Here is a 27179-nt window from a genome sequence, read left to right as displayed (position 1 = left end):
TACAAATGAAAAGTTAAAGCAGATGGAATGTTTATAGGATCCACTAGTATCAATTCAAAAAGCAGAGAGGTCATTTGGACCTTGTAAACTTCTGTTTTGTATTGTAATAGTGACTATTTAAAAATGTGTTATTTTAGAACTAGTTTGTGATGCTATGAGCAGCTGTACAAAATGAAGATCTTTTTGTTTCATGCCTTTTTACCTTAAATCCTGAAATGTGGATGATTTGAATCATGATTTCTCCACATCTGAAGAAAATCAGGTGTAGAGTAAAAATACTGGAGCTAGATAAGTTTTGTAGCAAAACTGGAGAAAAAAAACAAGTCGGTGACACTTCATCAAGACTGGGAAAAGCTTAAGGAGTAAATGAATTTTAATAGGTGGGGAAGGCTGGAAGGAGGGATAAACAAATGGCATGTCTATGAATGTTTAGATGATAGGCTCACTGGGTGTATTTCTTGGCCAGAAAGCTGCTTTAAATTGCAGGCATTTGCACTGACTCTTTGTATTCCATAATTCTGCCTTGTTTGCCAAAAGCCAGGCAATGCCACTGCTTAAACACAGTGGCACAGTAGCATAGAGCACACTGGCATGGTAACATAAAGCACAATGACACAGTAGTGTAACGGCTAGCACAATGCTTTACAGCACCAGTGTTCAGAGTTCAGTTCCCTCCACTATCTGTAAGGAGTTTGTATGTTTTCCCCGTGACTATGTGGGATTCCGCCGGGTGCTCTGATTTCTTCCCACATACCAAAGACTAACGGGTCAGTAAGGTTTAGTAAATTGTGGACATGCTATGTTGGCATTAGGAGCATGGAGACACTTGTAGCCTGCCTCCAGCGCTGCCTCCGACTGGTGGTTGTTGATGCAAATGTCACATTTCACTTTATGATTTGAGGTTTCATTGTACATGACAAATAAACCTAATCTTTAAAAAAAAATCACTTTAAACTCATGCAGAGCTGAATAAGTCCAACTGAAGCCATACACATGGGGAGAAAGGTCTGCTCCACTGGTTTGCTGAATTATCACAAAATATTTTAGTAGTTTTAACATTAATTTCTCATTCAGATCCACACAGCCAAGTTTCACTGGATCCAATGCTCTTGATTTTCTGAATAAACTTGCCATGTAGAACTTTGTCAAATGCCTTAATCAATTTTCTATACACTACATCCTCTGCTGTACCTTAATCAATTTGTTTCCTCACTTCCTGCAAAATCTAAGTCAGACTCATGAGGTGTGACCTGCCCTTCATAAAGCCAAGCTGAGTATCTCTAATCAGCCTATACTTTGCCAAATGCCTGTAAATCCTGGCTCTAAGAATCCCCTCTCATAGTTTGCCTACCACTAAATGAAGACTCGCAGGTTTATAATTCCCCAAGGTTATCCCTACTCCCTTTCTTGAACAGAGGAATAACATTTGCCATCCTCCAATCTTCTGGTACTACTTGTAGCCTGTGAGGGTGCCAGTGGCTCAGCAATTCCTTCCTTTTTCCTGTAGTAACCTGGGTTATGTCATCTGGAGAGATGTACCATGATACATTCTAACAGGGATTGCGTATTAATGAGCGGGCAGTGAACCAGATAAATGCCATAAAAAAACTTGAAATATGGGAATTATCTATTTAAACACACCTAGTTATGTTTTGCCTCAAACTAATGAATAACGCATGCTAGAAAATCATCTGTGCTTAACCAAGGATGCCAATTAGTAATCAAAGAACTCAGTTTAGTTGCAATTTATTTCAATCAAGGCATGATTTGAATCTATTAAAAGGACACAAAGAATCTTTAAACATAAAACATATGAACATGATGCATTTGAATGGTGGTAAATTAAGTATAATAAAAAAGAAAATTTTAATGCAAACAGTCGAAAATTGCTGCTATTTGTTGCTTGAAAGCTGCTCAATATTGGGTGTCAGACTTGTTGATGCCAAGAGCAAGACATTTTCCAGATGGGCATCAGTCAGTCTTGTTCTCAAATGGTTCTTGGTGTGCTTCATTTTTGAAAATAATTGCTCACACAGGTAAGTGCTGCCAAACAATGATGCCATCTTTTTTGCATGGTCCATTAAGTTAGGATACTTCTCACTTGAATGAATATATTCTCTATAGAAGTCAAGCACTGACACATCTTCAGAATGAAATTTTGATTTCAATATGTCCTCACACTGCATCTCAATCAATTCCATTTGAAAAATTTCTGTTGCAGTTTCCACTTCCACATCAAACGGAGTAGCAAACAGCTTGAACTCATTAGCATGCAAGCGAAAATCCCCAAAACCAGATAAAAACTCTTTTTCAATTCTTGGACCATATTCACAAAAATGCCTGGATCTTGAATTTTACTTTTTTTGAAAAGAGGGAAAATGTGCACAATTTCCTTTTTGAAGCTGGTACTCCCACAATTGCAGTTTTCTTTCAAAGGCCGCAGTATGACCATGCATCTCGTTTATCAGCTGATATTTTTCCCTTGAGGCTATAAATTCAAGTTATTTAAAGGAGATACAAGGTCCACAATAAATACCAAGGTTGCAAGCCAGTCAGGATCACGAAAGTGTAAAGTATCCTCATTTTTGCTTTTAAGGAATATTGCCACCTCTTTATGCAATGCAAATACTCTTTCTAGCATTGACTCTCAACTAAACCAGTGTACATTGCAGAAATAAGCCAGGTCCCCATATTCTGCCTCCATATCCAACAAAAACTGCTGAAACTGGCGATGATACAATCCACGAGATAAGATCAGATTCACTGCCTTCACAACAATGTCCATAACATCCTTTAATTTCAAAGACTTGGCACATAATGCCTCTTGATGGATAATGCAATGAATTTTAACCAGTTTCTGTGCGATTCCAAGGTTTTCCCATTTGTCCCTGCAGCAATGCGATGATGCCTTTTTTCTGCCCCACCACTGCTGTTGCCCCATCAGTTGTGATGCTAATTATCTTCGACACATGAAGTTTCATTTCTGACATCATTTTCAACAACGCTTCAAAAATGTCTGCTCCAGTAACTATGTCCTTCGTGGGAATTAATTGAATGAACTCTTCAGAAATTTGAAAAGTTGAGGTCACTCCTCGCACAGGCTCTGCAAGTTGAGCAGTATCTCTCAAGTCTGCGCTCTCATCGAGCGCAATTGAAAAAAATTGCAATTCATTGCAGGCATCCCTTAAACAACCTGTAACATCTGCTGACATTTCTTCAGCTTGCTGTGTGATCATTCGTGCTGATAGATGCAAATAAAGATTTCTTTTCAGGACAGACAATATTCATCACTGCCAGTAAACATTCTTTCACAAATTCTTCATCTGTAAAAGGCTTCATCTTTTCTGCAATATGTTTTGAGACTTTGTAGCTGGCACGAGTATTTCCTTCGTTTTCACTGAAAGTGTCTTGGAACTTTCGGTACTCAGTGTCTTCCTTCCTGTGGTTTGCGTTTGTTGCCATTGGAATTTTTTTCTTCGATTTTATTTTGAAACGTGAGTTATTCAACAAGTATCGTAGCACATGTAAATATCTGGATATTTAGTGTGGATTTCTTGTTCAAACACAGTGACGTTGTTTCTGTTTACAAATTTGAACGATCCCAACTGAAAACCTGTGCGTGCACGGAGAGTATCTAATACCGTAGATTCCGGACTACAGAGCGTACCTGATTAAAAGCCGCTGGCTCTAATTTTAGAAATAAAATCAATTTTTTACTTGTAAAGGCCGCACCGGATTTTTGGCCGCAGGTGTCCCACGTTGTAATATGAGATATTTACACAGAAAGATATTACACGTGAGGATTTTTTAACTTTTAATTAAATCCATATGGTAACAAAAACAAATACATATTGCAAATGCTTTTTTTCGAACCGTGCCCGTAACGCGGCTACTTTTAAATATACGTTGCGTATACTTCTTTACTGAACAACATTCCAATATCTCCTAACGACTGGTAAAAAATATATATACTGCAGCCTACCAGGAAAAGTTATTGATCGCCTTTAACTTAAAAGCAGCATTTTCGCTCCGCCGCTCCCCCCCCCCCCCGCCGTCCCGTTTATTGCAAACGGCATTTAAAAGCAGCGTTTCGCTCGGGTCTAATGCCCCCTCCTTCCTGTTTATCGCAAACCGGTATCCCACAAGACGCGGCGAAACCGGGTGTGACGTCATAGCATCCCGCGATGTAGTACAGAAAACAAATATAGTTAAAACGCTTCTAACTTTAACTAGAAAATGAATTACTAAGCGAAAATATTATAAACTAAATAACTGCCATAAAGGCAGCACAATGCTTTTCTTCGAGTGTTTTCCATGTTGATGAGGGTGAGTACAAATGACTGATTTACAATAATTTAATTGTGAAAGTGCGCTTGATTTATCGTACAATTTCATTGGACCTCTGTGAACTACTCATCAATTTTATTGGTCTACTGTTACGAGGCAAAATGTTTTCGGCGGCATGAAAAAAAATACATTAGCCGCTCCGTTTTAAAGGCCGCAGAGTTCAAAGCTGTTCAAAATGTGGGAAAAAAGTAGCGGCTTAAAATCCGAAATCTATGGTACATATTAATAAGGTAGTCTGCCTTCCTGCCATTTGTATATACCAGTGTTTGGTTTGGAACAAAACGGAACCTGGGGCCAGTGTAACAAGTCGCCATGCATGTCTATCAGTATGGTCGTGTGAAACACTCAGAATAAGGAAAAATCGCTTGCAGGCCGGATAAGCATAGTATCCCAATATTTACTTGCGGGCCGGTCAAAATACCTTCGCAGGCCGGATCTGGCCCACGGGCCGTAGGTTGCCTACCCTTGCTCTAGAAAGTCGAACTTGAAGGCAGAGTACAAGGTTAATGATGGGATTTTTAGCAGTGTTGAGGAACAGATGGATCTTTGGGTCCTGTCTATAAATCCCTTAAAGTTGCCACTCAAGTTGATTGAGTGGTTAAAGAGCCACAACGTAATGTTGCACACTATGAAACTCTGATTAGACCACATTTGCGATATTGTGTTCAGTTCTGACCGCCTCATTTATAGGAAAGATGTGGATTAGCGAGGATGCAGAGGAGATGTATTAAGCTGCTGGCTGGATTAGAGAGTTCATCAATATTTCTGGGATTTCTTGCATGAACCGCCCTCTTCAGGTCATGCCACAGCATCTCAATTGGGTTAAGGTCTAGACTCTTTCTTGGCCATTCCGAAACATGTATTTTCTTCTTTTAAGCCATTCTATTGTTGATTTACCCTTGTGTTTTGGATCATTGTCTTGTTGCATCATCCAATTTCTATTAAGCTTCAGGTGATGGACTGCTACCCTGACATCCTCTAAAATATCTTGAGACAGTTTTGAATTCATTTTTCCCTCAATGACTGCAAGCTGTCCAGGCCCTGAGGCAGCAAAACATCTCAAACTCCTCCCACAATGCTTCACAGTTGGGATGAGGATTTGGTGTTGGTGTACAGTGCCCTTTCCCCTCCAAACATAGTGTACATTTCTGCCAAAAAGTTCAACTTTTGTCTCATCTGTCTACAGAACATTGTCCCAGAAGTGTTGTGGATCATACAGGTCTTTTGCAAACTTGACATGTGCAGCAATGTTTTTTCTTTTTGGAGAACAGTGGTTTCCTCTGTGGTGTCCTTCGATGAACACCATTCTTGTTCACAAAAACTTTAGCAAATTCTGGAGATTTCTGCAGGTCTTTTGTTGTTATCTTTGGGTCCTTTTTCACCACCTTCAGCATTGCACGTTGTGCTCGTTGTGTGATCTTTGCAGGATTCTCACTCCTATGGAGAGTAGCTACAGTACTGAGTTTCCTCCATTTGTAGACAGTTTCTCCTACTGCGGACTGATGAACACTCGGGTGTTTCAAAATGCTAGGTAGCCTTTTCCAGCTTCATGCAGTTCTTCTAAGGTCCTATGAAAGATGTTTTGATCGAGGCATGGTACACATAAACAGATCTTTCTTGAGAAGAGCAGGTAATCTGACTTCGTGTGTTTTTTTTAATAGGGCAGGGCATCTCTACAACCCACACCTCTAATCTCATTGGAACACCCGACTCCAAATAGCTTTTGTAGAAGGCGTTACCCCAGAGGTTCACTTACTTTTTTTTTGAACCTAGTCAATGATTTTTGTTAAATAGTGTACTCTGTATTGATGAGAAGTACAATTGTGTGTGTGTGTGTGTGTGTGTGTGTGTGTGTGTGTTCTTAACCTGACTCTCAACCATTCCGAGTAAAAGTGACAGATCGCACAGTCGGCCCATAAATGCATGATCAAATTGTAAATTGCAGGCTCTAATTACACACAGGTTAATACTAGAACTATATTTAAAAGCAGAAGTAGTAGTTTTGTGAACTGGCTGCAGGACGTTGCTATTAGTTGCGTTGGCTGTTGGCACCATTTTGATGGATTGATTAAGACTGGTAAATAGAATTCTATTTCTCCTGTACTGATTCAGACTCTCCTGTGATAATGTTGCACAGACTTTTAAGATTCCAAACGTACATATTAAATAAACTGACTTTATGCCTGAACTTGTAAATCTGTGGAAGTGAGGCAGTATATCATCTCGGCAACTAACCTAGGAAATTTGCTGAAGCTAAACTCAATCTGAACCTTTTGGTTTGACCATGTTAAAATTAGGATTGAGGGAAAGTTCATGTGAACTGGTGTTGTGATTTGTTTTGTGTTAGGCACCAATGCACCTTATCTGATCTTAAATATGTTACTGGGGTGAGAGCTCCAGATGTGCTGGCATAAACACAAAGTAGCTGCCTTACAGACCTTGGTTTCCTCGAATCTACCTAAAAGTAATTATTACTTAACTGTAGTGGTAGGGTTTCTTTGTTTCTCTTTCATTGTATGGTTTATGGTAGATGGGTGCATGGATGAAAAAAGGAAAGAGGGCTATGTGGGAGGGATTGATCATGGAATAGGTTAAAAGGTGGGCGCAACAACATGGGCCAAAGGGCCTCTGCTGTCTATATCAGCAATGAATGTATAAAATAAAGGAGAAAAGCATGGGGCTGGGGACATGAGACTCTCTTGCAATTTCCAGCTCCTTAGCAACAATTATTGCTGCATTGATCTTGGTGTATGAAGTTCACTGCAGTGGTGAATGATATTTTTACTAAATGATGATATTTAGTGTAACATTTTCCTTATCTGATTTGCAATAGTAATGTATTAAAATTGCCATATCCATACGTGTAATTTTTAGTAACAGAGAAGGACGATTGGTGGTGCAGAAGAGTACAGGCTATCAATTTGTGCAGCTTGGATCACAGTGGCTACAGCAACTTGGTTAAGCTGCTCAAACTCTAGTTCCAGTAGGAAAGCAAAACAGTGGAAAAAAAACATTGTTTTCTGATAAACCTAGAAGTTTGTAACGAGGGTGGTTATTTATTGAGTTACAGTGCAGAATAAGCCCTTCTGGCAAGGCTCACAATTTCAATCCTAGCCTGAGCATGGGACAATTTATAATAACTAACGTACCGATCAGTACGTCATTGGAATGTGGGAGAAAACCGGAGCATCCGGAGAGAATGTGCAAGCTCCTTCCCAGCACCGGGAATTGAACCCAGGTCGCCTGTGCTGTAAGGCGTTGTGCTCACCGCTACTTTACCGTGCCGCCCCTTTGAAATCATAAATACTTAATTTCTGCAATTTCTGCCAGTAATAAAACCTATATAGAAATCGAAATGTGTGACTATGGAGTGAATGAGCAGGTAGAGAGAGGCAGCAAAGAAAATATGGAAATTCAACTCCATGATTAGGAAAATCAGCTTTTGAGGAATCCCCAGTATCAATGCCTTGTGAAATTCTTTAGTTGTATACTTTAATTGAAAGTCTGGATTCACAATCTGCTAGCCTGATGATACACACCTGGGTCTCGGTCTGAATTGTGGACTGTTCATTTTCTTTATAGATGCTGCCTGACCTGCTGAGCTCCTCCAGCATTTTGTGTGTGTCGCTCTGCATCTGTAGAATCTTTTGTGTTTATAATATACCCATCTTCCCTTGAACTGAATTTGTAATTCAACTAAAAAAATGCCAAATTTAAATATCAGTTTTGTCTGATACTCTATTTTAACATATCTTTGCCAAAAAGATTTTTTCCCTCTGCACACATAATGCAAAGTGGCCTTCGAAATATTGAACAGTATAGACGGCAACTTGTACTGCTGGTGCCTAGTGGGAATTGTTCGTAGCTGGATGCAGTTGTAAGGAAGGTGGCGATTTGACCTGGAATTTCAGTTTTATGTGCTACGTGACTGAACGGTGGTGCAAGATCAATTGCTTAAAGCAGTTGGCATCTTCCAGTGCAAATGTGAGTTTCAGATGTGTGTGCGTGCGTGTACTTGTAGAAAGCTTGTGCGTGGAAGCTGCTTGCAACAGTGATGTCTGCTGGCGTGCAATGCATGTTTGACAATTGGTGCAAACAGTTTGGGCCTGAATACACAGAGAACGAGCTAGAGGATAAGTGAAGTGGTCAGCTCTCGAGCCTGGATTTGGGGCAGATAGCGGGACAGCCGATTAAATCCTGGCCTGCAGTGCTTCCTCTGGAGTTTGTGTGTTCTCCTTGCAATTGTGTGGGTTTGCTCCAGTATCCTCCCATATCCCAAAGATGTGGGTTGTAGGGTAACTGGCAACTAAACTGCCCTAGCATGTAGGTGAGTGATACTGTCTGGAGGGAGTGGATAAGAATGTGCAGAGAATAAGTCAGATTACTGCAGATGGGTGCTTGCTGGTCAGCAGGAGTGGGGTGACCTGTTTCCATGCGTATGACTCAATATATTGAACCATGGAAGAGGGAAAAGAACTAATAGTCCTAATAAATTTGAGAGCAGGATATTAGCAAAATATTAAGAATAAATTATTAGCCCTGTACAACATTAAATGCATTTTCCTTTTCACAACACACACCCACCCTCCCAACTTAACGGAAAAACAATGTGTTATGAGTGTCCTAGTTACAGTAGTAAATTGCTCAGACTGAATGAATGATAATAAAGGTCCATAAAATGTGTACCCAGCTGTGACAGATCCTTTGACTCAAACTATTGTTTTTCCATAGATGCTGCCTGAGCTGCTGAAAATCTTCAACATTTTTAATTTCAGATTCTCAGTATCTGTAGTTAATTTTTTTTCGGTGCATGCATGTATCCAATCTAAATGTTCAATGGTTCCATTTATTATCAGAGAATGCACACAGTATACAACCTGAAATTACGCTTCGTAGACATCCACGAAACAGAAAAAAGCCCCAATAAATGAATAACAGAAAAACATGAGACCCCCAAAGCCTACCACCCACTTTCCCCACACACACACAGATGATCTTGAAGTTGCTCTCTAGTGCCATCTTCTATTCATGAGGGTGCTGTATGAAGTTCTCTCTGCTGGAGTAGGTCAATGGCTGAAAGACTTGTTGTGAGTTACAAATCTTTGCTGAGTTTCTGACATTTCGTGAGCGGAGGTGTTTTATGCTAAAGTGAGTTGGTTAGTGCCCTCCATCCATGTATGGAATTTCCTGAACAGCTTGAGGACATGCAAGTAGTTTTGGATGCATTTTTGGAATTTTGAGTTTGATGCACTCTACAATCCAATGGCTAAAGCTTAGACCATCAGTTTGTATAATGTAGAGGAAATGCAAAAAGTTTCACCTGATTAATTCCTGAGCTGCCAGTTCTGACATGAGGTGAGATCAGATAGGGTAGATCTGCACTGTCTCGGATTTAAAATAATGAAGTATTCTCATTGAAACATATAAAGTTTTTAAAAAGGTGTTTATAGTACACAGTAAGTACTTGTATTTCCCTGTAGCAGGGTATACAGATTCTAGGGTCCCAGTCTCAGACATAAGGTATCGGCACAGTCAAGGCAATGGAGAAGAAATTCGCTTCAACTAGAGCACAGGTTCCCTTGGACCAATAACATTCAGCAAGGGGTCCATGGGCCCCAGGTTGGGAACCCCTGAACTAGAGGATAATAAATGTTTTAAGATAAGTTTTCTCTATTCTTTTGCACCTACATTCTGAAACTACTTTGGAATCTGTTTATTTTTTAAAATCCAGTGCCCTACATAATTCATTAAAAATTACTCTTCCAAATCCTTTCATTGGTTAGAGAACAATATACCGTAGATTCCGGATTTTAAGCCGCTACTTTTTTTCCCACATTTTGATCAGCTTTGAACACTGCGGCCTTTACTACGGTGCGGCTAATGCATGATTTTTTTTCATGCCGCCAAAAACATTTTGCCTCGTAACAGTAGACCAATAAAATTGATGAGTAGTTCACAGAGGTCCAATGAAATTGTACGATAAATCAAGCGCACTTTCACAATTAAATTATTGTAAATCAGTCATTTGTACTCACCCTCATCAACATGGAAAACACTCGAAGAAAAGCATTGTGCTGCCTTTATGGCAGTTATTTAGTTTATAATATTTTCGCTTAGTAATTCATTTGTTAGTATGTCTTCTGTACTACAGCCCGGAATGCTAGACGTCACATCTGGTTTCGCCGCGTCTTGTGGGAAATACCGGTTTGCGGTAAACGGGAAGGTGGGGGGGGAGCGGCGGAGCCAAAACGCTGCTTTTAAGTTAAAGGCGATCAATAACTTTTCCTGGTAGGCTGCAGTATATATATTTTTACCAGTCGCTAGGAGATATTGGAATGTATATGCAACGTAATTTGTGTGTTACCGATACGTATGTATATTTAAAAGTAGCCGTATTACAGGCACGGTTCGAAAAAAAACATTTGCAATATGTATTTGTTTGTTACCATATGGATTTAATTAAAAGTTAAAAAATCCTCACGTGTAATATCTTTCTGTGTAAATATCTCATATTACAACGTGGGACACCTGCGGCCTAAAATCCGGTGCGGCCTGTACAAGTACAAAATTGATTTTCTTTCTAAAATTAGAGCCAGCGGCTTTTAATCAGGTGCGCTCTGTAGTGCGAAATCTACGGTACATTGCAGGGACTTGATTTACAACTGCTTTCACTAACTTAACACTGGCTCCAAGAGCAGAAGTACTATGAAAAGTACTGTCTCTATGTTGTTTCACGTTTTAAATAAAAAAATGCAAGTTTCTGCAGCTGTTGGATATCCAGAGCAACACGCAGAACACTGGAGGGACTCAGCAGGTTGGGCAGCATTTATGGAGAGAATTATACAGTCCAAATTTCAGGCTGAATCAGAATGAAGGGTCTTGGCCTGAAATGTCGGCTATTCATTCTTCTCCATGGATGCTGCCTGATTGCTGAGTTCCTCCAGCCCAGAGCTCTTTGCTTTGAGGGTAGAAAAACTCGTCTCATACTTGCCATTATCTCTGTACCTCAAATTGTATGTTGCAGATCTGAAACTCCATCTCCAGAGCACCGACTATGGCAACTTCCTGGCAAACGAGGCCTCCCCACTCACTGTGTCAGTAATTGATGACAAGTTGAAGGAGAAGATGGTGGTTGAATTCAGGCACATGAGGAACCATGCCTATGAGCCACTGGCCAGCTTTCTTGACTTTATTACGTGAGTAACTAATTGTAAGTGTGGAACAAGTGAACTAGGGAACAATGTATTAAATGCACTTTTGATTTTGTAGGATAGTATTTGTACCATATTTAGATATGACCAGCATTCCTTTTAAACATCACCAGAAATACACATTTGCTATTGAAGTCCTGCAGGGCTAGCCATCGCTGTTAATAATAAATAGTGAATTTTACCCATTCAATTATTTCTGAAATGTTCTGGGGATATCCTGTAAAATGCTCAGTTGTTCTTTAAATTTCAAATCTTTTATGGTACATCAGAGTACAGAAAGTCCTTTGGCAATATTTTGCAATACAATCTTGGCAGGAGTAGTATGAACATGAAATGCACCTGTTTCTCTTATTAAAAATGTTCTTTTTGATCCAAGTTTCCTATTTTGCTGATATTCCAACTGAATTTGAAAACACATGTTGTAAATTATGAACAGACCCATTCAAAAATATTTTTGTTGAAATATAAGAGGCAGAAATGCTGGAAATACTCAGCCGTTCAGGCAGCATGCCTGGAGAGAGACAGTTAATGTTTCAGGCCAGTGAACTTTCATCAAAATGAAGAGTTGTTGACATAAATTGGTGAGTGTCCTTTTATCGGTTCTGATGGATCGTTGTTGACCTGAACTGTTAAGCTTTTCCACCACAGATGGGAGCAGCTCCAGATTTCAGATTTCCAACGCCTCTGTTTACATTTGAGTAACATTGCATTTAATTAATAATGTGTCAGAAAGGATGTTATTTGCCGTACCAAATGTTGGAGGAACTCAACAGGTCAGGCAGCATCTATGGAGAGGAATATACAGTTGATGTTTCAGGCTGATACCCTTCATCTGCTCTGCTGCAGAGCCTTTGCTCAAAAGGTTCACTGTTTATTCCTCTCCATGGATGCTGCCTGACCTGCTGAGTTCCTCTAGCACTTAGTGTGTGTTACTCTGGATTTCCAGCATCTCTTGTTTGCAATATGTGCTCTTGCAGTTGTTGAAGCCGCTGAAGTTTTGAAATCAGAGCATTCTTAATTGAAGGCTAGTAATATTTCTATTACAACGCTGTGTTTCTTTCAGTATGTGCTCTTAAAGACAACTAATGTGCGAGAAGCATCTTGGTCATGGGTGAAACCGGACCAAATCTGATTAACTGAATTGGAGGAAGCTGCAGTCAACTGTTTTTATAGTCTTGAACATTGCACTGTTTATGAACGTTGTTTTAGTAAAAAGCTGCAGATGCTAGAAATGTGAAATATGAACAGGGAATATTGGAAATACCCAGCATCTGTGGAGACTGAAATGTCAAATTTGCATTTTAGTTTAGTAATCCTTGAACTTGAGAAATATTTAGAAAATATTCAGAAGGGGCCATGAGAAGGCCTTGGCGAGCAGGATTAAGGAAAACCCCAAGGCATCCCACAAGTATGTGAAGAGCAAGAGGGTAAGACGTGAGAGAATAGGACCAATCAAGTGTGACAGTGGAAATGCGTATGGAACCAGAGGAGATAGTGGAGTTACTTAATGATTACTTTGCTTCAGTATTCACTACGGAAAAGGACCTTGGCGATTGTAGGGATGACTTACAGCGGACTGAAAAGCTTCAGCATATAGACATTAAGAAAGAGGATGTACAGGAGCTTTTGGGAAGCATCCAGCTGGATAACTCACTGGGACCAGACGAGATATGCCCCAGGCTATTGTGGGAGGCGAGGGAGGAGATTGCTGATCCTCTGGCAATGATCTTTACGGGAGAGGTTCTGGAGGATTGGAGGGTTGCGGATGTTGTTCCCTTATTCAAGAAAGAGAGGTAGAGATAGCCCAGGAAATTATAGACCAATGTGTCTTACTTCAGTTATTGGTAAGTTGATGGAGAAGATCCTGAAAGGCAGGATTTATGAACATTTGCAGAGGCATAATGATTAGGAATAGTCAGCATGGCTTTGCAAAGGCAGGTCATGCCTTACGAGCCTGATTGAATTTTTTAAGGATATGGCTAAGCATTGATGAAGGTAGAGCAGTAGCTGTAGCAAGGCATTTGATAAGGTACCCCATGCAAGGCTTATTGAGAAAGTAAGGAGGCATGGGATCCAAGGGAACATTGCTTTGTGGATCCAGAATTGGCTTGCTCACAGAAAGCAAAGAGTGGTTGTAGATGGGTCATACTCTGCATGGAGGTCGGTAATCAATGGTGTGCCTCAAGGATTTGTTCTAGGACCCCTACTCTTTGTGATTTTTATAAATGACCTGGATGAGGAAGTGGAGGGATGGGTTAGTAAATTTGCTGATGACACAAAGGTTGAGGGTGTTGTGGATAGTGTGGATAGTGTGGAGGGCTGTCAGAAGTTACAGTGGGAAACTGGGCTGCGAAGTGGCAGATGGAGTTCAACCCAGATAACTGAGAGGTGTGAGGGATCTTGGAGTCAGAGTCCATAGGACTCTCAAGGCTACTGCGCAGGTCGAATCTGTGGTTAAGAAGACATATGATGCATTAGTCTTATAGGACACTGGTCAGACCCCACTTGGGAGTACTCTGGCCAGTTCTGGTCACCTCACTACAGGAAGGATATGGAAACCATAAAAAGGGTGCAGAGGAGATTTTCAAGGATGTTGCCTGGATTGGGGAGCATGCCCTATGAGAATAGGCTGAATGAACTTGGCCTTTTCTCCTTGGAGCGACGGAGGATGAGAGGTAACCTGATAGCGGTGTATAAGATGAGAAGCATTGATCACATGGATAGTCAGAGGCTCTCTCCCTGGGCTGAAATGGCTAACATGAGGGGGCACAGTTTTAAAGTGCCTGGAAGCAGGTACAGTGGAGATGTCAGGAGTAAGTTTTTTACGCAGAGGGTGGTGAGGACATGGAATGGGCTGCTGGCGACGGTGGTGGAGGAGGGGTATACGATAGGATCTTTTAAGAGACTCCTGGATAGCTACATGAAACTTAGAAGAATAAAGGGGTATGGATAACCCTAGATAATTTCTAAAATAAGTACATGTTTGGCACAGCATCTTGAGCTGAAAGGCCTGTATTCTGCTGTAGCTTTTCTGTGTTTGTTTCTTTCTTTTTCAATATTTTTATTAATTTCTTACAAAAGAATACACGGTACAGTAGGATATATAATATCTCAATTACAATGTATTGAAATCACAGATGAAGTGTAATTACCTCATATCCATATAGATTAAATTTAAACATAAAATTGAAAAGAAATAATTTAATTATACAAAAAATCTAAACCCACTACCAAAAAAAAAGCAGCTGTTTGGTTTAAAAAAAGGAAAAAAATCCTTAACATATTATTAGCCAACATCTGTGCTTAATAGCAAATCAAAGATTTTGAAAGTAATTCAGAAAAGGTCCCCACAATGTTAAAAAATCTTGTCTAGGTTCAGAAATTGAACAGCGAATCTTTTCTAAATTTAAACATGACATAACATCACGTACCCAATGAGATTGAGCAGGTAGAGCGGCATCCTTCCACTTAAGCAGCAATGCCCTCCTGGCTATAAGAGAAATAAAGGCCAAAATATGCAAATCGTGTCTTGAAAATAACACCAATTTCCTCCAACAATACCAAATAAGGCAGTCAAAGGATTGGGTTTAAAATTTACTTTAAAAAGCACTGAAAAAGTTTGAAATACTTCTTTCCTATATTTTTCAAGACTCGGACAAGTCGAAAACATAGCTTCTCCATTATTACATCTATCACAATAGGGAGATATATCAGAATAAAAACGAGACAGCTTATCTTTAGACATGTGGGCTCTATGAACCACTTTAAATTGTAGAAGGGAATGACGGGCACATAACGATGAGGTATTAACCAATTAAAAAATTTCTTTCCAAGTGTCCTCAGAAATTGAAATTTATAAATCTTGTTCCCAAAGATTTTTAATTTTATCTAAAGGAATATTTCTCATTCCCAACAACATAACCATAAATATTAGATATAGATGCATTATAGAAGGGTTTCAAATTAAAAAATTATATCAAGTCAGTTTTTATCTGGACTTTTAGGAAATGTATGTACTTGAGAATGCAAAAAGTCTCTAATTTGTAATTATCGAAGAAAGTGAGTTCTAGGTAGACTGCTTAACTGACAGTTGTTCAAATGAAGAGAGACTATCACTAACAAACAAATCATGAAAACCACATCAGACGTAGAAAGTTTAAAAAAGTTAGAAAAAATGGGACTATGTTTCTAAAATGGGCACATTTAAACTTGCAGAAAAGGGAAAAGGATGGATAGAGCAAAGAAAGTGGCATGAAGATGGAGGGTAATTGGTTGATATGGATTGGTATTAATGAAGAAAGAGCGCTGAAGACGTTTTACCTATAGCTCATCTGGCTGGAAGACAGAAATATTGATGGTGTAACTGGTGGTACTGAACTAAAGGAGAATGCTGAAAAAGTTCCAACAGGAATTTCAAGGAATAAATCCTCTAGTTTTTGTCAGAATTGGCTATGTTGTGTTGTGGATTTAATATTTCAGTAATATTGTAAATATGTTGTTTAGCATTTGTTTACATAATTCATTTGGGGTTATATGTAAAAGTATGTGAATGGCATACATTATCACGTCACCACGTCATGAGTGCACACCTCGCTAAGTTAGAAAGAATTGAGGCATACATCTCCCAGTTTTGTGTTTTTCTTTCGATTAGGTTGGGAGCAAGACCAGGGAATGTAGGAAATGGTGTCTCAGGTCAATGACTTCTCACAGTAGAGGTCTGAGGAGATACTTGACATAAGGTCAATTGAATCAGTCTGGAGTACTATTTCTACCCTCAGGCCTGCTGGGTGTTACCAACATTTTTGGATTTTATTCCAGATTTTCATCATCTGCTGCTTGTCTTTTGATCCGTGGCTAGTTCTTGTGTAATTTTATCAATCCTGTGCCATAATCAGTTAGTATGAAGTGGAATCTTTCAGGTTGAGTCCACACCAATCATCAGCCAGCCATTTCCATGAATATTACATTAATCCTGTTTGTACTCTCCACGTTCTCTTCAGCACACTTCTAGATTCTATCCATCACCTACACTAGAGACAATTGACACTGCCCAATTTACTTACCAAACCAATGCACTTAGAAGAAACCAACTCAGTCAAATGGAGAATGTGCAAACTTCACATAGCACCCAAGGTCTGGATTAAATGTACTTGACCAGTGCTGAGGCCACAACTCTTCTAGCTGCAGCACTGTGTTGCCTCTGTTCTGCTCTTTACACAGCTCAGGACAGAATAGTAGCCGTCAACTAATATTCAGTACCCTCTGCCAGTCAATACTGATTTGCATCATCTTGTAGAGTCCACTCTGTTTCTACCATTCCCTTTGTTCTCACAGCCTCTCCCTTTTTTCTTCAAGTTTCCGAGTAGTTTCCCAGTTCTGAATGAAGGTCATTGAACAGAGATGCACACTTTTTCTCCCTGTGGTTGCTGCCTAACCTGTTGTTATTTCCAGCATTTTCTGTATTTATGCCGGGATATTGCTGTTAAAGGTGCTCTGAGTGTGAGATGATGCATTCAGATTTTCAGCTCTAATGTATGTGATTGAGATACAGAGCTGAGCAGCAACTTTTAACACCTAATGTGCAATTTTATTTTGTATAGGTACAGCTACATGATCGACAACGTAATTCTTCTGATAACTGGAACATTACACCAGCGATCCATTTCTGAACTGGTTCCAAAGTGCCATCCCTTGGGCAGCTTCGAACAAATGGAAGCTGTGAACATTGCTCAGACACCAGCAGAACTCTATAATGCCATCTTGGTTGACACTCCTTTGGGTAAGAAACATGTCAGTGAGTGGAATTCTCAGAAAAGATGTTTGGCATTTCTAACATGATCAATCTAAGCATCTTTAGATATTGAGATTTTGCTCATGATTCTGACTTATTCCACCACAATAAAGATATTATTCTTCTTCTAGACTTGATCACACAGCAAAATTTTGTTTGTTACGTACGATTTTTAGTCACTTCTAAGAGACTGGGGAAAGAGCTGATGATTACAGACCAGAATAGGATGATTGCTCATAATAATAGAACTCTGTTTGCAAGCCACCTAATTTCAAAGTTCAAAGTAAATTTATTATTAAAGTACATGTACGTCACCATATACAACCCTGAGATTCATTTTCCTGTGGGCGTTCAAAGTAAATATAAAAACAAAATAGAATCAATGAAAGACTGCACCTAATACACCGGATGAACACCCAATGTACAAAATACAACAAATTGTGCAAATACAGAAAGAAAGAAAACAAAATAAAAAATAAATTAACAATAAATATCAAGAACATGAGATGCAGAGTCCTTGAGAGTGGGAACAGTTCAGTAATGGGATGGGTGAAGTTGTACCCTTTCTTTTAAATAGGAAAGATGAGCCTGTGTTTTTTTTTATATTTCCCAAATATTTAATAAACTTTGCTGGAATTAAATATTGATTTTTGTAATGAGTTGAGAAGCAATCTTCAATGCAGCTTCACACGGAAGCAAGCTTGCCTTTCCTGTTCAAAGAAACTGCATTAATTAGAGGACCACACAAAGACTGGCAACTATTCTCTCCAGTTTTTCCTTTTCAGCCCTGCAAAAGCTAGATGGCTCCGCTCCTTGGCTGTTAGTGAGTGTGAGCCTAAAGGCACACACTCAGCGATTCAGGAACAGCTTCTTCCTCTCTGCCATCTGATTTCTGAATGTGTATACATGCGTATATGCATTATTATTATTATTATTATTTTGTATTGTACTGCTGCTGCAAAGACCAGTTTCACGACATATGCCGGTGATATAAACCTGCTTCTGATTAATTTAAGTATACATTTTAAAAGATGGAGAAGGGCTGGAAATATTTACCAGGTCAAGCAACATTTTGGACAGAAACAGTTAAATTTCAATTGATGACACCCTTAATTTGAAGGATTAGGTATATAGGTAGCCAGCGCAGACTGGAAATGAGTTTATTATTGTATTTCAGTTGTTTACTTGTACTATGTCAGTAAGTTAACTTCTTAAACAAAAGTTGGGTATCTAGAATGCTGTACGAAGAAATTATGTAGGTTCCATTGTTCTCTGGAATGGTTCAGCCTTTGTCCCTCAAGAATAAAACTGAGATCCAGGTTTAGGTGTCCAAAAATTTAATGCTTAATAAACAAAAGGATAGCTCCTACAAGAAATTCTGATCAATGTTTTATTAAAATATTCTTAGAAACTTTTGAATACTGATGACAAAGTGAGAGTATTTAAGCATCTCCCTTGTGTGAATTGGAATATATTAAAGTGGTGCTGCACGAGATCTTTACCAAGTTCTTGAGCACGTTCATCTTTTTAAGTCATTAAATCTTTACGATCGTATGCTGACAGCCCAGATGTGTAGCCTTTTAGAATTTTCTTTCCCCTGATCTGTGCACCGCGACATGAAGCACCTCAGTTTTTTCTTGGCAAATTGCTGAGAGCTTTCGGAGCATGCTCTGCTAATGCTGTGAGGGTCCACATAATTGTGGACTTTGAGTTGATTTCCATTCTGTTTTCAAAGTGGTGACTTTAGCCAGAATAGAAGCTAGATTGCTTAGAATTTCTTTTTTTTAAGAAGCTTTTTGTTCCCTGAATACTTCAGAAATGTAATTAATCATTACCCGGTTTCTGAAGATGTTCTCCCTTTTTGGGACAACTCTGCAGTTACTTCCACCCTCTGGTCTTTTCTAAATAATTCTTCCAGCCAGGAAAGAGACAGAAACACAGGATGCAAGCAACATGCTGAAGAGTTTAAATGCTTCTGTGTTTGGAAGCATATGCAGTTTATAGTTATTGATAGTTCTTAAGTATTTTTAAAGTAATTGCATTTGTTTGAGAACTTGTAGCTTAGAATGTACAAGGATAAGTGCAATAAGGGGGTCTTTATCTTTATTTCAGCTGCATTTTTCCAGGATTGTATATCTGAACAGGACCTTGATGAAATGAATATTGAAATTATTCGTAACACACTATACAAGGTAACTACAAACTAACCCTATCTGAAAACTTTAAACTTCTATGCACAACAGTAAATAATGTCTGTGCCAAGAAATGGCAGACATTCTCCTCTTGGGCAGCCAGTGGTAGCATGGTTGTAATAAAACCAGTAAAATCCCTCTCGATGTGTATTGTTCAAGAAGTCCCAAAACCACTAACAATATTCTATAAATATCAAACCAAGGCTCAGTTGGCATTCAGTTGTACACTAAACCACCCACGATTTAATATTATTGGCAATAAAATTGCTGGTGTAGACTCTGATGTGAGACTTGCATTTTGTTGGAATGTCATCTGATTATAATGGCATTATTAACCAGCCTTGTTATAATTTAACGGTGAACTTTGTTGAGTTGTTTCTTATAATTTTAGATGCATCTTGATGTGTAATTGACTTAATTGCTTTTCTTGCCTTCAGGCATATCTTGAATCATTTTATAAGTTCTGCAAGACTTTGGGAGGTACAACTGCTGATGCAATGTGTCCTATTTTGGAGGTGAGAATTTTGAATACATTGCACAAGATTCTGAAATATTGCTTTAGGTTCATTGTGCACTTGTGCATCTAGCTTTTTCAATAAACTTGTCCCCTCAATAAAGTGTCTTTTTCTGGTCAATAAAAATCAACATATTACCTTACTTAGAGGTCTGCTTAAATTATGTAATATTGGGTAATTTTAGGCTATAAGACCTAGGAGTAGAGTTAGACCACTCAGCTCATCAAGTCTTCTCTGCCTGATTTATTATCTCTCTCAACCCCATTCTTTTGCCTTCTCCCTGTAATCTTTGACATCTTTGTTAATCAAGAACCTATTAACCTCCACTTTAAATATACCCAATGACTTGGCTTCCACAGCCATCTGTGACAATGATTCACCACTGTCTGGCTTTTAAAGAAATTCTTCATCTCTGTTCTAAAGGAAATTGTCTTTTGCAGCTGCTGCTCCTGGCCCTGGACTCCCGCACTATAGGATGTATCCATTCTATCTCGACCTTTCAATATTCAATAGGTTTCAGAGAGATCACCCCCACATTCTTCTGAGCTCCAGTGAGTGCAGGCCAGAGCCATCAAATGCTCCTCTTACATGAACCCTTTCATACCTGGGATCTATTTCATGTTAGGAATCATTCTTGTGAACACCCTCTGGACCCTGTCTGATGGCAGCACATCCTTGCTTAGATAAGGGACCCAAAACTCCTCATAAGTGTGTGTCTAACCAATGTTTTATAAAACCCCAGCATTACATCCTTACCTTTATATTCTAGTCTTCTCGATGAATGCTAGCCTTGCATTTGCCTTCCTTACCACTGACTCAACCTGCCAGTTTGCCTTTAGGGAATCCTATATGAGGACTCTCAAATCACTTTGCACCTCTAATTTCTGAATTCTGTGCCCCATTTAGAAAATGGTCTATGCCTACGTTCCTTCTACCAAAGTGCACAACCATACATTTCCCTACACTGTATTCCATTTGCCACTTTGCCAATTCCCCTAATCTGAATGATCCTCTTTCATTCTCCTAAACTGCAGTGAGTACAGGCACGGAGCCATCAAATGCTGTTCACACGTTAACCCTTTCATTCCTGGGATCATTCTTATAAACTTCCTCTGGATCCTCTCTAATACCAGTGCATCCTTTCTTAGATATGGGGCCCAAAATCAATGCCTTGTAAAACCTTACTATATCCTTGCTTTTGTATTTTAGACCTCTTGAAATGAATGCTAATCTTGCATTTACCTTCCTTACCACTGACTCAATCTGCAAGCTAACCTTTAGGGAATTTTGCACTGGGACTTCCAAGTTCCTTTGTACCTACATTTCTAAATTTGCATCTCGTTTAGTCTTTATTCCTGCTATCGAAGTGCATGACCACACACTTCTTTGCACTGTCTGTCACTTTGCCCATTCTTGCAATTTGTTCAAGTCCTTCTGCAGACTTCCTGCTTCCTCATCACTACATGCCCCTCCACCTATTTTTATCAGTTGTAAAACCTGGCCACAAAGCCATCAATTCCATTATCCAGATCATTAACATAGCATGAAAAGTTGTGAACCCAACACAATCCATGTAGCACACCACTAGTCACCAGCAGCTAACTAGAAAAGCTACCCTTTATTCCCACTCTTAGCCTTCAACCACTCAGTCAACCTTCTGTCCATGCTAGTGTATTTTCTGTAATACTATGGGCTCTTGTTTAGTAGCCTTGTGTGGCCTCTTGCCAAAGGCCTTCTGAAAATCCAAGTAAATGCCATACAGAAATTTGCAAGTCAAGGCATTTGATAAGGTACCTCATGCAAGGCTTATTGAGAAAGTAAGGAGACATGGGATCCAAGGGGACATTGCTTTGTGGATCTAGAACTGGCTTGCCCACAGAAGGCAAAGAATGGTTGTAGATGGGTCATATTCTGCATAGAGGTTGGTGACTAGTGGTGTGCCTCAGGGATCTGTTCTGGGACACCTTCTCTTCATGATTTTTTTTTTAATAAATAACCTGGATGAAGAAGTGGAGGGATGGGTTTGTAAATTTGCTGAAGACACAAAGGTTGGGGGAGTTGTGGATAGTGTGGAGGGCTGTCAAAAGCTACAGCTGACATAGATAGGATGCAAAACTGGGCTGAGAAGTGACAGATGGAGTTCAACCCATATAAGTGTGAAGTGGTTCATTTTGGTAGGTCAAATATGGCAGAATATAGTATTAATGGTTAAGACTTTTGGCAGTGTGGAGGATCAGAGGGATCTTGGGGTCCAAGTCCATAGGATACTCAAAGCAGCTGCGCAGGTTGACTCTGTGGTTAAGAAGGCATACAGTGTATTGGCCTTCATTAATCGTGGAATTGAATTTAGGAGCTGAGAGGTAATGTTGCAGCTATATAGGACCCTGGTCATACCCCACTTGGAATACTGTGCTCAATTCTGGTCACCTCACTACAGGAAGGATGTAGAAGCCATAGAAAGGGTGCAGAGGAGATTTACAAGGATGTTGCCTGGATTGGGGAGCATGCCTTATGAAAACTGGTTGAGTGAACTTGGCCACTTCTCCTTGAAGCGATGGAGTATGAAAGGTGACCTGATACGGATGTATAAGATGATGAGATGCATTGATCGTGTGGATAGTCAGAAGCTTTTTCCCAGGGCTGAAATGATTGCCACAAGAGGATACAGGTTTAAGGTGCTGGGGAGTAGGTACAGAGGAGATGTTGGGGGTAAGTTTTCTTTTATGCAGAGAGTGGTGACTGCATGGAATGGGCTGACAGCGACGGTGGTGGAGGCGGATACAATAGGGTCTTTTAAGAGACTCTTGGATAGATACCTGGAGCTTAGAAAAATAGAGGGCTATGCGTAACTCTAGGTAATTTCTAAAGTAAGTACATGTTCGGTACAGCATTGTGGGCTGAAGGACCTGTATTGTGTGGTAGGTTTTCTATGTTTCTATGTGGGGAAAAAAACATTTGCTGCCTCTCCTTTGTCTATCCTGCCTGTTATTTCCTCAAACCATTTCAACAGATTTGTCAGGGTGGATTTCCTGTTAAGGATACTATGATGACTTTGACCTATTATATTGTGTACCTCCAAGTACCCTGAAAGCACAAGTGTTTTATTGTAATTTAAAATGTTGATTAATCACATTTGCAGCTTGGTCAGTTCCATATTAGTATAACTGTATTAATTGGGTTATATGCTTTACAAAAATGTGCAGTATTTTGCAGGTCACTTTGTGAGATAAAACTTGATAGGTAAATTAATTTTTTTGTATTGTGTAGTTTGAAGCAGACAGGCGGGCTTTCATCATCACCATAAACTCTTTTGGGACGGAGCTGTCTAAAGAAGATCGAGCTAAACTGTTCCCTCATTGTGGAAAACTTTATCCTGAAGGACTTGCTCAGTTAGCTAGAGCTGATGACTATGAGCAGGTGAAGACAGTGGCAGACTATTACCCAGTAAGTATTGGGGAGGTTCTGCTGTGAAGAATTCTAGAATAACGCACATGAAAATTGCCAAATTGCAACTAACTTCTCTACAATTTGTGAACCCTATTTAAAGTAATTTTGATTTCTGCATTCTCTAGTACAATGAAATTCATGCTTGTTAAGTCTTTAAAGTGTGTGTGCTTCAGTTTCAAAACACAATATATTGGAGTTGCTCATCTTCAAATTTTCTTCTGATATTACAAACTTAAGTGTAAGTCAGTGGTTTTCATTGTGTGTAGAATATAGTATTGGATATAAAATAAATTATTATTTAGCAAATGCTGTTGGTGCACAATTTAAAAACAATTGTGTTAACAAATTATTTGGCTGTATTTGGAGACAACTATCTAATCCTTACTGCACTGCTATCTCTTCCTCAGGAATACAAACTACTTTTTGAAGGAGCTGGCAGCAATCCTGGAGACAAGACCCTCGAGGATAGATTTTTTGAACATGAGGTACTTTATTTTAATAAGTGCTAGGGACAGAAGTGGAGGACTTCATGAAGTGTGCCCTCGTGTTCTTCACCCAGAGTGTGGACATTGGCATGGAGCCCAAAATTTAGTTTCATGTACATTTGTTTTCAGTGTTGATATAATCTCAAACAAAGGTTGGAGCAATGAGATTAGTTAGTGCCTGTTAAGTAAAATGTTGCTGATGCATTGAGATGAACTATCTATTTTTAATTGGTGAGTAGATTGGCAACCATTTGATAAATTCATCAACTTTGTATAAAAAGTCCTAAAGAGTTTTCATTGCATGAAATTTTTAAAAATGGCTATGGTAGATGTCACTGTAGGAATGAGAAGTTCTTGGAGGTTATTGGGTTGTTTATACCTTGTATGTTGGTGTCTTTGAGGGGCTGTAAAGAAAATTTTCATTAGTATCAAGAAAATGTTGTTGGTTATACAGAGCATGAATATAGGTGGGGGAATGTACAATGGCCCAGGCTCAACGTCTCCTTGTGTTGTAGCAGCTGCTGTTTTCACTTTGCAAGATGGGCATGAAGCATTTTGAATATTTGGCAGATACTGTGTGGTGTCACTGGTAAAGAAATGTAGGGGACGTGAATTGAATGAATAGTTCCACTGTAATTTGGAGTTGTACATGACTACTGTTGAATCTGCTCTCACCTGTTTGGGAAAGCACACAGCTATGTGTAGAGGGCAATTCTACAATGCCCTTCACACCCTCCTTGTGCCTCAGATCCATGCTGTTGGGTGCTTCTAGCTGTATAAAATATTCAGCACTATAGTGCTCTTGAGATGTGTGATTCTGGGAATTCTTCCTTTGATCCACAATGAACTGCGCATCAAGAGAATAGAAACAGGCATGGATACTGAGATCAAAGGACATGGTTCCATGCTGAATGGCTCTGCCTGAAATTCAAAAATGATGCCAGCTGTATCTTCCTGCATGTGCTTTGTAACCTTGGATTTGACATCAACATTGTGTACGGGAGCCTCTCACAGCCAGAGCTGAAGGTTGCAACAGGGCTTCCTCTTAATGTTACAGGCAATCAGAATTTGGAAGGGAGAAAACAATGTAGATATTTCCAAGTTTATGGCTGTATATTTTTTTAAAAAACAACTATTTGTAGCCACTAGTATTGCTCTTAATGTTATTGCTGTAATTTCTGCCATTTTCAATATTTGAAAATGTTGTGGCTTTTCTATGTTGGTGTTATTAAAATTGCAGTTTGTTCTTGCTAATAACTTCAGTGTAATCTTGCTGAATTAGTGAACAGCCTCTTAAAATAATTTTCTATTCAACTTCAGTAAATCCAGTAACCTTGCAATGGGATTTTCCACAAGTTAGTGTGAGTAACCTACAGGTGACTGCTCGGGGCTTGGTACAGTGGATGCTTTTAGAGGCAACCTGCTGTTTTTAGCAAGTTTACATTGACATTATTAGCAACAACTAAAATGTGTAATTTGTGATTGTGGGTTTAGGAACAGAAAATTCCTGTTTAAGTATAGAGCAGTTATAAAATGTCTCAAGGTCTATGAAACCTTAAGCTCACACTACTTATAAATGAGCTTATTGAAGTTGGTGTCAGAAAAGGATAAAGAATTTGCCTTATGCAGCCTACCTTAAGTTCTGCAAAAGTATTGTTGTAAATATTTAGAATCAAAATTTAGGAAATCTAACCCCTGTGCAATTCTGACATCAACTTTTGGCATGTATGTTTCAGGTTAAACTGAACAAGTTGGCATTCCTAAACCAATTCCACTTTGGCGTCTTCTATGCATACGTGAAACTTAAAGAACAGGAATGCAGGAATATTGTGTGGATTGCAGAATGTATCGCACAGAGGCACAGGGCCAAGATTGATAATTACATTCCGATCTTCTGAAGTCCTGATTGACTACTGATACATGATATGTTAATTGCATTGATCTCCCTGCACTGTTTCTAATTAAGAATGTTTTCATGTGTAAAACGTGTATTGAGTTTCCTGGATGTATTCCACATATTTCAGTTTTATTTAAAAGGCATTATTGACAATCTAACGTGTAATCTTTCTTGAAATTACATTAAGACATTGAAACTCCAAATCCTTGTGAATACTTCAGAAGAATTTTAATTATGGTAATCTCAGTGGGATTTGCAAGTGGTTTTGCTATATTCAAAACCATTGCTATTTTCTCTATTTAATTGTAGTGATTGTTTTTTAAACCTGATGTTTCAATTGTGTGGCACACTAGCTTATGGCAACGTTAGTATTCTCTGAGTGCATAAAAAAATCTTTATTGAAGTCATGTTTGTGTCCTGATTGCTGCACAGTCAAGGTGAATAGCTGGATCAGGAGGTCAGTGTTACCTTTTCAGATATTTCAATGTGCTATATTTCCAGCAAATACACCAAATAGCATTGGGGAAGTGAAAGTTGGCTTTTATGTTGAAGCCAATTGTCAGATCTTTTTCTTTCAGAATTGATTTTGGAGCATTTATTTCTGCATGTGGCATTTTAGCATTACCCCAGCATTCATGCTAAACTGTTTACATTGAGAAAAAGATTGCTTGCTTGACCCATGTTCACTGTAGCAGTTTTGCTTGAAATGTTGAAATATAAAATGGGAATTTTCAGAATGGTAGATTCATGAATATGCACCTGTAATTTCTGTGCTGTTAGGTAATTCATGTGCTAACTGTATTGTGTAATAATTAGGATATATTCTGATTAACCTGAGACTAAAAGCTAATCCTGTGATTTGTTGACAACTGTATATTGTATATCTGATGAGGTTCTTTAACAACAGATGTATTTAGTTAAATATTTTATTGTGAAACCGATTTTGGTCCAGATGTTCAAAAATGCATTGAACAGTTCCAGATTTAGTTTTTCATTTCTTTTTGTTTATTCTAAATGTGCTTCTTTGAAGACAGGTCAATAAATCTTTCCTAATTACCATAGATGTTTTGAATTTGAATTTCTGAGCCCTTCAGTTAAACATTAGGTTTGTCTACAATGTGTTCATCTATTACATTCATTTAGGAATTAAAGTTCTAATTTGTTTCTTTGCCTTTGGTAAACTTCACTGCAAGAATATTGTGAAGGATTTTCATTGCATGTGTATATCAAAACAAATAGGTGTAGGCCAAACTCATTGTCACGGCTGCTGTGTCTGGCTGGACCTTGACCTCGA

General features: G+C 39.0%; 1 protein-coding gene across 1 annotated transcript in view; it reads left to right on the top strand.

The window, feature by feature from the left end:
• LOC140740597 (V-type proton ATPase subunit d 1) overlaps window positions 1-26946 on the top strand; it is a 51657-nt gene extending 24711 nt beyond the window's left edge. The window contains exons 2-8 of the mRNA XM_073069888.1: window positions 11372-11543; window positions 17159-17337; window positions 19462-19541; window positions 19979-20056; window positions 23324-23500; window positions 23911-23988; window positions 25725-26946. Coding sequence (XP_072925989.1) covers window positions 11372-11543; window positions 17159-17337; window positions 19462-19541; window positions 19979-20056; window positions 23324-23500; window positions 23911-23988; window positions 25725-25886 — 926 coding nt within the window. The 3' untranslated portion in view covers window positions 25887-26946. The remainder of the gene's footprint in view (window positions 1-11371; window positions 11544-17158; window positions 17338-19461; window positions 19542-19978; window positions 20057-23323; window positions 23501-23910; window positions 23989-25724) is intronic.
• Window positions 26947-27179: the final 233 nt, after the last annotated feature.

This window comes from Hemitrygon akajei, chromosome 17 (genome assembly GCF_048418815.1).
Source record: "Hemitrygon akajei chromosome 17, sHemAka1.3, whole genome shotgun sequence".
In the NCBI taxonomy this organism is placed as follows: Eukaryota; Metazoa; Chordata; class Chondrichthyes; order Myliobatiformes; family Dasyatidae; genus Hemitrygon; species Hemitrygon akajei.
The sequence above is the reverse complement of the archived record's forward strand: the minus strand, read 5'-3'. Positions and strand labels throughout refer to the sequence as shown.